Below are 12,412 nucleotides of genomic sequence, written 5' to 3'. Positions count from 1 at the left end.
GTAAGAACACCTCCAGCACCACCACCCTGAGCACCGGCGCTCCCCAAGGCTGTGTGCTCAGTCCACTGCTGTTTACTCTGCTTACGCACGACTGTACAGCAATGCACAGCTCGAATTCCATCGTTAAGTTTGCAGACGACACAACTGTGGTGGGACTCATCAGCAACAACGATGAGTCAGCGTACAGAGAGGAGGTACAACATCTAACGGACTGGTGCCAAGTCAACAACCTGTCTCTGAACGTGGATAAAACCAAAGAGATGGTCATTGACTTTAGAAAGACACTAAGGGACCACTCCCCACTGCACATCGACGGCTCATCTGTTGAGATCGTCAAGAGCACCAAATTTCTTGGTGTTCATCTGGAGGAGAATCTCACCTGGACCCTCAACACCAGTTCCATCACCAAGAAAGCCCAGCAGCGTCTCTACTTTTTGAGAAGACTGAGGAAAGCCCATCTGCCACCCCCCATTCTCACTACGTTCTACAGAGGAACAATCGAGAGCATCCTGAGCGGCTGCATCACTGTCTGGTTCGGAAATTGTACTGCGTCGGACCGCAAAACTCTCCAGCGAGTAGTGAGGACAGCTGAAAAGATCATCGGGGTCGCTCTTCCATCTCTCACGGACATTTTTAACACCCGCTGCATCCGCAAAGCTCTCAGCATTGTGGATGATCCAACCCATCCATCACATGGACTTTTTACTCTGCTCCCATCTGGGAGACGATACCGCAGCATCCGGACTAACACAACCAGACTGTCTAACAGTTTTATCCCTCAAGCAATCAGACTCCTCAATTCAGTACTGTAACAATTTCCTCCGGAAATTTTCTGCTGCCACACACTAAACTATGCTATTGTCTGTTACTATGTTACTATGCACAAGTTACTATGCACAAGTTTCTTTAATTTCTGCACCTTACTCACATTTTTGCACCTTATTTAATTTTTAAGCACCTTATCGGCATTGCCGTTTTACGCTGCTAATGTACAACATGTCACTACCTCATGAACCATTGTACCATCTATTCACCATCATGTACTAACACTTGTCTTTAGTCCTGTCTTCTAATTACTTGTTTAGATTAGGGATAATTAGGAATATCTTTTGTAGTTATTTATTATAGGATTTTTGTATTTATTGTTGTATTTGCACTGTTTTGTATTTATACTGTTTTGTCTTGCACTTTTTGTACTGTGTTACACCGTGATCCTAGAGGAACGCTGTTTCGTTTCAATATGTACTTGTATGTAGCTGAAATGACAATAAAACCTCTCTGACTCTGACTCTGCTTCCATAGTGAACATTTCATTTTCCAAGTTGCAGTAAACAACAGTCCAAGAACACAAATCTGTTGTCAAGTTTTTTTTGTTTTTGTTTTTATTGAGAAATGGAAAGACGTTAGTAAGTAAGTACAAGTCAGCCTAAGTGTTTCGTAAAACGGTGGGTTTTTAATCGTTTTTTAAAGACAGCAAGAGACTCAGATGTTCGGACAGACAGAAGAAGTTCGTTCCACCACTTGGGTGCCAGTAAAGAGAAGAGCCTTGATTTTCGTCTTCCTTTAGTCCTGGGTGCAGGATCAAGTCGAGCGAATTGTAGAAACGACCTGTTTTGTGTTTGAGGTTAGTTTAGCACTGGAGCTACGAGGCTAATGCAACTTCTAAATAAGAGAAGGTTCAAGCCTCCAGTTTACAGTGTATAAACCATCACACACACTTGTTAAGTAATATTAATCAACCATACTAAATGACCAAAAGTATGTGGACACTAACAATCCATTGCTAACAGATCTCTAAAGTCAGTAAAAGAAAACAGTATGACTGCACCCCTCCTAATCAGAGTTCAGCCACATCCATTTCTAACTGATGGTGTAAAATACTGACAAACGTTTAGTAGATTTCTGGTAGGTTGGTCAGTGAGATGATTTACTACTGTTACAGGTTTTCTGTTTTTGGAGACAGTGGTTCTTACTGTGGTTTGCTGGAGTCCCAGAGCATTTAGATTCTCCTGCAGTAATTTAGCTTGGTGTACCCAGTCATGTACAATTACTGTTTTTATTACACAGGGCCGGATGGTATTATATAATGTTTTATCTCGTCTAACTACACGTGGTATTTATTCAGTTTGTCTTATCTAACAACTGAGTTTTACAAATACACAACAGTAGAGGGAATCAGGAAGGGGCAAATACTTTTATCACTGCACTATATGTAAGGTCTGAGATCTGATTCATTATAACAGCTTATAATAAAGTGTAAATGTTTATTGGGTGATAACAGTGATCAGTGTTTCTAATGACTGATTATTTTGTTACTGATGATTATTTTCTGTTCTACTGAAAATGTAATACTGTACTTACCATCAACTGAGAGATGAACAATCTGGATCGAACGCAGTTTAAAAGAAGAGATGCCTCTTGCCACCTCATAGCATTTATAGACTTTCTCGTCATTAACATTGACATTTTTCAACACCAGAGAACAGTTTCCTTTATTCAGCTCGTCCTCAGGAACGTCCACACGACCCTCATATCCCTCACCATGATTCGAGATACCAAACAATTGCACAAACACTGTCTCATTATCATTCTTCCACTCAACATGTGGTATTAGATGATACTCTGTGTTACATTCACAAGGCAGAAGAGCTGTGGAACCCACTCTGGCAGTTACGTTGATCTGATCTTTAAGGATGGAGCCTGGAATAAAATAAATAAAATCTAAATAAACTGGAGCTGATAATTAACAAAACTCTTATATCAGAAGAATTCTGTTGGTTGTATTTTATAGAAACTGTTCACTCAGCATTACAGCTCCAGCGTCTCTTATTTAATAGCTTTTATTGTGGACCAGGAAAATTTTAATATTCTGTGTACAGACATTACAAAATAAATAGATAAATAAATTAAACAGTAAATAAAAAAATCACATAATATATAAATACAGTGCAGTAATAGTAAATACAGTATAAATTACATTAAAAGTAATTCACTGCACTGGTTCTGAATAAATAAAAAATGATTTCTAAGAACGCATAAGTCATGTCCAGTTGTAAATTACATTTGGTTAACGGGTTGTTTAAGTAACTAAGGGGGCAAGTACTTTTCCCCCACACAGAGCCAGTTGGTATTAAATAATGTTTTTACTTTAATAAAGATAACAATAAATTTAAAACTACACATTGTTTACTCAGCTCATCTTTGTCTAACAACTTAAATGTTACAATTATGCAAACAAAAGAAATCAGGAGCAAAACGAAATCTGTAAAATTTGTACCTGTAAAAAATAAATGTGTAACTGTAAAAAAGATTTGTACCTGTAAAAAATAAATGTGTACTTGTATTTTCGATGTGAGAATAAAAACATTGCAGCACAGTTTCAAATCTGCCCGCCACGAGTTTTGCAACAAATATCTCAGTCAGCGTGTTACACCTGATCTGTACCTGTAGCTGCAGGGGCGGGGCTTAGGGGGCGGGACAACTGGGGAGATAGACGTAATTACCGACCAATCAAAGGAGCTGGTTTTTAGAGCAGCAAGAAGCCTGTCAATCACAAAGTTTCAGTGTAGCTGGATCAGAAGATCATAACTCATAACATTATTAGTGATGCTGTGGGTTTTATGTTGAATGTTGCTTGTGTGTTGTCTGCGTGTTAATGTGTTCATGTGTTTAACTCTGCTAGTTTTATACTGGACATTCACCAGACATTCGAGTTTCTTTCATCTCGTTCTCGACTACAAAACATTCAAAAGTGAATAAACCTGCACGAACTGACTCTGCAGTAAACAAAGCACAAACTACAATCTAATATGTTTTTAAAAGTCTTTCTGTTTATTTTTATTTAACGCTATTTCGTGGTTGTGAGCTTTATCTGCCTTGAAAAGCCAAGGGAGCCTCTCAAAAGTGCATGAAGCCAGGTTATAGTTCTGTATTACCTAGTGACATGTACCATTCACCACAACTGTATTAAGTCTTACAAACGTACATTTTTATATTTAAAAAAAGGTTGTAGTAGTTACCATGTCACTTGCACTACTTACTACAACTATTTTACACAATAGTCTTACAGCAGTGATAAATCATACAAAGTCCTACAGCATGAGTATAATAATAAAGAATAAAATATAGAAAATTTTCATTGCAATTTACATTGCTTATTACATTAAAATGTACGTTTAGATTTTTTTACATGATGTATTTGACTGTACCTGTACTGTAGGACTTAATACAGGTGTGGTGAATGGTACATGTCACTAGGTAATACAGAACTATAAGAGCTTCATGCACTTTTGAGAGGCTCCCTTGGCTTTTCAAGGCAGATAAAGCTCACAATCACGAAATAGCGTTAAATAAAAATAAACAGAAAGACTTTAAAAACATATTAGATTGTAGTTTGTGCTTTGTTTACTGCAGAGTCAGTTTGTGCAGGTTTATTCGCTTTTGAATGTTTATTAACCGAGAACGAGATGAAAGAAATGTCAGGTGAATGTCCAGTATAAAACTAGCAGAGTTAAACGCATTAACACATTAACTAGCAGACAACACGCAGGCAACATCCAACATAAAACCCACAGCAACACTAATAAGGAAGTTATAACATGAGTTATGATGTTCTGATCCAACTACACTGAAACTTTGTGATTGACAGGCTTCTTGCTGCTCTAAAACCAGCTCCTTTGATTGGTCGGTAATTGTCCCGCCCCCTGCGCCCCTAAGCCCCGCCCCTGCAGCTACAGGTACAGATCAGGTGTAACACGCTGACTGAGATATTTGTTGCAAAACTCGTGGCGGGCAGATTTGAAACTGTGCTGCAATGTTTTTATTCTCACATCGAAAATAAAAGTACAAATGTATTTTTTACAGGTACAAATCTTTTTTACAGTTACAGATTTTTTTACAGTTACAAATGTATTTTTTACAGGTACAAATCTTTTTTACAGTTACAAATTTATTTTTTACAGGTACAAATCTTTTTTACAGTTACAGATTTTTTTTTTACAGGTACAAATCTTTTTTACAGTTACAGATTTATTTTTTACAGGTACAAATTTTACAGATTTCGTTTTCACAGGTGCAAAACTTTTGCTACATATTTACCTCCATACAAATACTTTTATCACTGCACTATATGTAAGGTCTGAGATCTGATTCATTCTAACAGCTGTATAATAAAGTCTAAATGTTTATTGAATGAAATCAGTGATCAGTGTTTCTGACTGATTATTTTGTTTCTGATGATCAGTTTCAGTTCTACTGAAAATTAAACACTTACCAACAACTGAGAGATGAACAGTCTGGATCAACGATCCAAAAAGTCTCTCCGGGTGGTAGCACCTATAGATGTTCTCATCATCAACATTGACATCCTTTAACACCAGAGAACAGTTTCCTTTATTCAGTTCATCTTCAGGAACGTCTACACGACCCTCATATCTCTTACCAGGATACGAGATATCACCCAATCGCTCAAACACTGTCTTAAGATAAATCGCCCACTCAACATGTGGTATTAAATACCCTGTGTTACATTTACAAGGCAGAAGAGCTGTGGAACCCACTCTGGCAATTATGTTGATCTGAGGCTGTTCAGAGAAGGAGTCTGTAAGAAAATAAATAAAATCTAAATAAACTGGAGCTGATAGTAAACAAAACTCTTAAATCAGAAGAATTCTGTTGGTTGTATTTAATAGAAACTGTTTACTCAGCATTACACCTCCAGCATCTCTTATTTAATAGCTTTTAATAGAGATGCATGAGTACTGATACTGGTATCGGGTATTAGCCCGATACCGTGCTCATTAACTTGTACTCATACTCGCAAACGAGGCTCCGATACTAAACATCCAATACCGTGTGCCTAGTGCACGTTGCTGCGTTATGCCTGGTTCACACTACACGATTTTTGCCCTGATTTTCGCTCGGCGACTGGTCAGCGCTAGATTTGCCGGCTCGGGAGCAACTCAGCGTTCGCTCGGCGATCAAAACTCAGTAAATTTTAATATTCTGTGTACAGACATTACAAAACAAATAAATCAATAAATAAAACAAAGTAAATAACAAAACCACATAATATATAAATACAGTGCAGTAATAGTAAATACAGTATAAATTACATTAAAAGTAATTCACTGCACTGGTCCTGAATAAATAAAAAAATCATTCCTAAGAATGCATAAGTCATGTCCAGTTGTAAATTACATTTGGTTAACGGGTTGTTAAAGTAACTAAGGGGGCAATCCCCCCCCCCCCCCCCCCCCACACACACACACACAGAGCCATTATTCAATAATGTTTTTCCTAATAACAATGATGTTTGGGTCATTCCCGGGATTGACCAGGATATACACTGTGACGTCCAGCCTGTTACGTATTAGGTGATAACTGGGTGGACATTCTGACCGCTCATCCTCCACAGTTATTTTCCCTCCAAACAGATCATGTGAGCTCCAGGAAATGATGTCAGTATGTAAAACAGCTCTTCATTATAAGAGACAGTAGTAAGAAATAACAGGGTGGACAGAAACTTGAGGGACGAGTGAAAAACCCTCATAATCAGCAATAACATCCAACTCATAAAGAAAATAAATACAGAGTTTAGAGGAACTGAATCAAACCTGTTACACAGTATTGAAGAACTGAGATATTTTCATGATTAAAGCTCATACATCATCACTAAATAAGAATGTACAGCACTGGGGATCATGGGAAATCCTGCTATCTAACAGATAAAAACAGTGTGTATGAAGTTAATTTATTGGGGGGGGGGGGGGTAGAAAACATTGTGTTTGGTATTTAAACACTAAAGTGTTTATTATTTCAGTAAGATGTTTAGAAAATTGTATTGTTTAAAATGTTTTTTCCTGCTGCAGCTCCATAAAGACGTTGTTTGATAAGTTCAGAGTGGAACCAGTGGCTGACCTGAATGATCTTAGCCTTGATTAGCACAAAGCTAACCACAGCTGTAACAGAACGTTCACGTATTTAACACACAGTGTGTTGGACTTTAGCAGGGTCTCCCTCAATTTAAAAATGGATTTTGGCAGCAGATGATCCTCAGTTTCTCTTCCACATCACCAACTACACAGTATTTAAGTAGAGAGTCTGCCATGTTTTCATTTGTGAGTAATATTCACTTCTGTTATTTAAATATTAAAAGAAAATATTCTGTTTCTTCCTGATATTTTTACCTTGTTTGTGTTTGTAATGAGAACAGTGAAACATTTCACCAGAGCATCTTTAACACATGATGAACACAAAATGATACAAACTGTGTTCATGTTCTGCCAACACAAAAAGTAGAAAGATCTGATCATTTTATATCAATGTAAAACATATAAAAAAATTAAATAAAGTAAACTGAGATTTTTCAACCTGTCCATAAACCTCTTGATAGAATCATTAAGAATGACATTGTACAGTGTAATCACTGGTTCTACTGTGCACACGACAATAATAGTCTTGAATTATAAATCTAATTTAAAACCATCCAAGAAAACCTGAATAAACAGAACCAGTGAAGCTTCTCTTTTTTATTATTATTTATTCATTATTTATTAGTTGTATTTCTTTCTGTCTTTTCCTGTCTTCTGCTGTAACAAGTTAATTTCACTAAGCAGATCAATAAAGTCTGATCTTATCTTATTTAAAAGCTTTAAATTCAGACCAGAGACATTTTTATATTCTGTGTTCAGACGTATGTAAGAAGTGATTACTGAACATTCAACTTGTAGCAAAGAAAAAAATCACTTTAATATTCACTCACCTCTGGTAGAGTCTGAGTCTGAACTCTGTGTTGTCGTTTCTTTGGCTAAAACAGAGAAATCTGTATTAATTTTACAGTCTTAGCATCATCATAGCTCTCCTTTCTGTAACAATACTAAATAAACTTTTAATTATAATTATACTTTTACTTTTAATTATAATTATGTTTGGGTCATTCCCGGGATTGACCAGGATATACACTGTGACGTCCAGCCTGTTACGTATTAGGTGGTAACAGGGTGGACCATAACAGGGTGGACATTCTGACATAAAATTAGCCATTAGCTAGCAAGTGAGCAAAACCATGCTAGCATAAAAGTGAATACAGACAAAGAATTCTCTTCTTTTTAGTGTGATTATTTTTAAAATGATTAAATTGTTGCCACTGTTGGGCCCTTAAGCAAGGCCCTTAACCCTCAACTGCTTATATTGTACATTGTACATTTACATTTTCTGCATTTAGCAGACACTCTCATCCAGAGCGACTTACAGAAGTGCTTCCATAGTGAACATTTCATTTTCCTAGTTGCAGTAAACAGTCCAAGAACACAAATCTGTTGTCAAGTTTTTTTTGTTTTTGTTTTTATTGAGAAATGGAAAGACGTTAGTAAGTAAGTACAAGTCAGCCTAAGTGTTTCGTAAAACGGTGGGTTTTTAATCGTTTTTTAAAGACAGCAAGAGACTCAGATGTTCGGACAGACAGAAGAAGTTCGTTCCACCACCTGGGTGCCAGTAAAGAGAAGAGCCTTGATTTTCGTCTTCCTTTAGTCCTGGGTGCAGGATCAAGTCGAGCGAATTGTAGAAACGACCTGTTTTGTGTTTGAGGTTAGTTTAGCACTGGAGCTACGAGGCTAATGCAACTTCTAAATAAGAGAAGGTTCAAGCCTCCAGTTTACAGTGTATAAACCATCACACACACTTGTTAAGTAATATTAATCAACCATACTAAATGACCAAAAGTATGTGGACACTAACAATCCATTGCTAACAGATCTCTAAAGTCAGTAAAAGAAAACAGTATGACTGCACCCCTCCTAATCAGAGTTCAGCCACATCCATTTCTAACAGATGGTGTAAAATACTGACAAATGTTTAGTAGATTTTTGGTAGGTTGGTCAGTGAGATGATTTACTACTGTTACAGGTTTTCTGTTTTTGGAGACAGTGGCTCTTACTGTGGTTTGCTGGAGTCCCGGAGCATTTAGATTCTCCTGCAGTAATTTAGCTTGGTGTACCCAGTCATGTACAATTAAGCAATAGAACACGAGAGGGAGTGTGTTATCACTAATAATATCACGGCTGTGATTCGGTCGCAGATCATCGTAGATCATCACAGCCGTGATGTTATTCATGATAACACACAATCTCAAGTGTTCTATTGCTTTTATACAAGTTTTTACAAAATAAAGAAAGAAAATAAATTAAAGAAGACCTGAATTTCATAATAAATATGCTTTAATATTGACAATACCTTCCGCCAAAAAGTAGTTCCACAACGAATATAAAGTTTAACACTACAAAGCAGACATCCCAAGTTGCAAAAACTCATTTCAGGGAGGTAAGAACAACTACAAGAAAAAGGTAAGAACCTCAGAAGGGAAAAATAAATAAATAAAAAACCTCTTGCACACAACAAAGGATTATGGGTGATAAGAGAACTCTTAGAAGCTGCTAACTGAGCTATTATACTAACTGTTCGCGTCACAAACACATTAAAGTTCCCTACGTAGTGCACTAGACTGTGTATCAGATCATGAGTTTATGTTCGCTACATAGTGCACTAGATAGTGAATTAGGCCATTGGTTATGTTCCCTATACAGTGCGATAGATTGTATATCAGATGACGGATTTAAAATGTGATCGGGAGCTGTGTCGCCTGCGTGCACGTGTGTGTGTGAAGTATTATTGGAAAGAAATACAGGAGATAAACTGTTCCGTAGAGCTTTGTTTTATTGCATCCTTAAACTGAACCCACGCATGCGTATACGGCATCAAGCATAACTCCGTATTCTGTGTTAACCCTTTAACGTCTTAAAGGCACAACAGTGTGCATGAAGCTTGTCGTTACTGGCATCGCGTCAGCGGAGTAATACAGTAATTGTGTGAAAAGGCCGTGCTGTTATCACCAATATCAGCACAGTTAGAACGCTTCTCAACCAATCAGATTGTAAGGTCGGAACTACCTGTTGTATAATTACTTTTTTATTACACAGGGCCGGATGGTATTAAATAATGTTTTATCCCGTCTAACTACACGTTGTATTTATTCAGTTTGTCTTATCTAACAACTGAGTTTTACAAATATGCAACAATAGAGGGAATCAGGAAGGGGGCAAATACTTTTATCACTGCACTATATGTAAGGTCTGAGATCTGATTCATTCTAACAGCTTATAATAAAGTGTAAATGTTTATCGGGTGATAACAGTGATCAGTGTTTCTAATGACTGATTATTTTGTTACTGATGATTATTTTCTGTTCAACTGAAAATGTAATACTGTACTTACCATCAACTGAGAGATGAACAGTCTGAATCAAACGCGGTTTAAGAGGATAGATGTTGTTTCCCACCTCATAGCATTTATAAACATCCTCATCAGTAACTCTGACATTCTTCAACACCAGAGAACAGTTTCCTTTATTCATCTCGTCCCCAGCAACGTCCACACGACCCTCATATCCCTCACCATGATTCGAGATACCAAAAAATCGCTCAAACACTGTCTCAGTATCATTCTTCCACTCAACATGTGGTATTAGATGATACTCTGTGTTACATTTACAAGGCAGAAGAGCTGTGGAACCCACTCTGGCAGTTATGTTGATCTGAGGCTGTTCAGGGATGGAGCCTGGAATAAAATAAGTAAAATCTAAATAAACTGGAGCTGATAGTAAACAAAACTCTTATATCAGAAGAATTCTGTTTGTTGTACAGTCATGGCCGAAAGTGTTGGCACCCCTGAAAGTATTTCTCCCAGAAAAGTATTGCAATTACACATGTTATGTTATACACATGTTTATTTCCTTTGTGTGTATTGAAACAACACAAAAACAGGGGCAAAAAGGCAAATTTAACATAATTTCACACAAAACTCCAAAAATGGGTCGGACAAAGTTACTGGCACAAATTGTGGATAAATAACTTCGTTTCAAGCAAGTGATGCTCGTTTAAAGTCCTGTGGCACGTAACAGGTGTGGGCAATATAAAAATCACACCTAAAACCAGATAAAAAGGAGAGAAGTTGACTCAGTCTTTGCATTGTGTGTCTAAGCATGGGGAACAGAAAGAGGAGAACAGAACTGTCTGAGGACTTGTGGAACCAAAATTGACGTGGACGGAAGATAAATCCTGATGGAAGGTTGCAACGCATGATAGACTGGATAGTGGATAAGCAGCCCCAATCAAGTTCCAAAGAAATTCAAGCTGTCCTGCAGGCTCAGGGTGCATCATTGTCCGTCGACATTTGAATGAAATGAAACGCTATGGCAGGAGACCCAGGAGGACCCCACTGCTGACACAGACACATAAAAAAGCTAGACTGCAGTTTGCCAAAATCCTTCTGGGAAAACGTCTTGTGGACAGATGAGACCAAGATAGAGCTTTCTGGTAAAGCACATCATTCTACTGTTTACCGAAAACAGAATGAGAAAAGAACACAGTACCTACAGTCAAATATGGTGGAGGATCAAAGATGTTTTGGGGTTGTTTTGCTGCCTCTGTGCAAGGCATCATGAAATCTGAAGATTACCAAAGGATTTTGGGTTGCAATGTAAGGCCCAGTGTCAGAAAGCCCAGCGTAGGGCCCAGCATCCTAGGTCATGGGTCTTCCAGCAAACATACTTTAAAAAGCACCCAGAAATAGATGGAAACAAAGCGCTGGAGAGTTCTGAAGTGGCCAGCAATGAGTCTGGATCTAAATCCCATTAAACACCTGTGGAGAGATCTTATAATTGCTGTTGGGAGAAGCACCCTTCAAATATGAGAGACCTGGAGCAGTTTGCAAAAGAAGAGTGCTCCAAAATTCCAGTTGAGAGGTGTAAGAAGCTTGTTGATGGTTATAGGAAGCCATTGATTGCAGTGTGCAACCAAATATCAAGTTGAGGGTGCCAATAATTTTGTCCGGCCCATTTTTTTTGTTTTGTGTGAAATTATATCAATTTTGGCTTTTTTTCCTTCTGCACACAATGAAAAAAACATATGAACAACAAAACATGTGTAATAGCAATAATTTTCTGGGGTGCCAACACTTTCGGCCATGACTGTATTTAATAGAAACTGTTCACTCAGCATTACAGCTCCAGCGTCTCTTATTTAATAGCTTTTAATGTGGACCAGAGAAATTTTAATATTCTGTGTACAGACATTACAAAATAAATAAATCAATAAATAAAACAAAGTAAATAAAAAATCACATAATATATAAATACAGTGCAGTAATAGTAAATACAGTATAAATTACATTAAAAGTAATTCACTGCACTGGTCCTGAATGAATAAAAATAGATTTTTAAGAATGCATAAGTCATGTCCAGTTGTAAATTACATTTGGTTAACGGGTTGTTAAAGTAACTAAGGGGGCAATTACTTTTCCCCCCACATAGAGCCAGTCGGTATTAATTAATGTTTTTACTTTAATAAAGATAACATTA

General features: G+C 37.3%; 1 protein-coding gene across 1 annotated transcript in view; it reads right to left on the bottom strand.

Annotated features, from left to right (window-relative positions):
* Positions 1 to 1,390: 1,390 nt before the first annotated feature.
* The window catches only part of LOC134334461 (uncharacterized), a 37,807-nt gene continuing 26,785 nt past the window's right edge, over positions 1,391 to 12,412 (bottom strand). The window contains exons 5-8 of the mRNA XM_063016813.1: positions 7,763 to 7,807; positions 5,273 to 5,599; positions 2,362 to 2,700; positions 1,391 to 1,608 (exon numbers count right to left, since the gene is read on the bottom strand). Of these exons, the coding sequence (XP_062872883.1) occupies positions 1,454 to 1,608; positions 2,362 to 2,700; positions 5,273 to 5,599; positions 7,763 to 7,807 (866 nt within the window). The 3' untranslated portion in view covers positions 1,391 to 1,453. The remainder of the gene's footprint in view (positions 1,609 to 2,361; positions 2,701 to 5,272; positions 5,600 to 7,762; positions 7,808 to 12,412) is intronic.

This window comes from Trichomycterus rosablanca, chromosome 1 (assembly GCF_030014385.1).
Source record: "Trichomycterus rosablanca isolate fTriRos1 chromosome 1, fTriRos1.hap1, whole genome shotgun sequence".
In the NCBI taxonomy this organism is placed as follows: Eukaryota; Metazoa; Chordata; class Actinopteri; order Siluriformes; family Trichomycteridae; genus Trichomycterus; species Trichomycterus rosablanca.
This window is presented reverse-complemented; position numbering and strand designations above follow the sequence as displayed.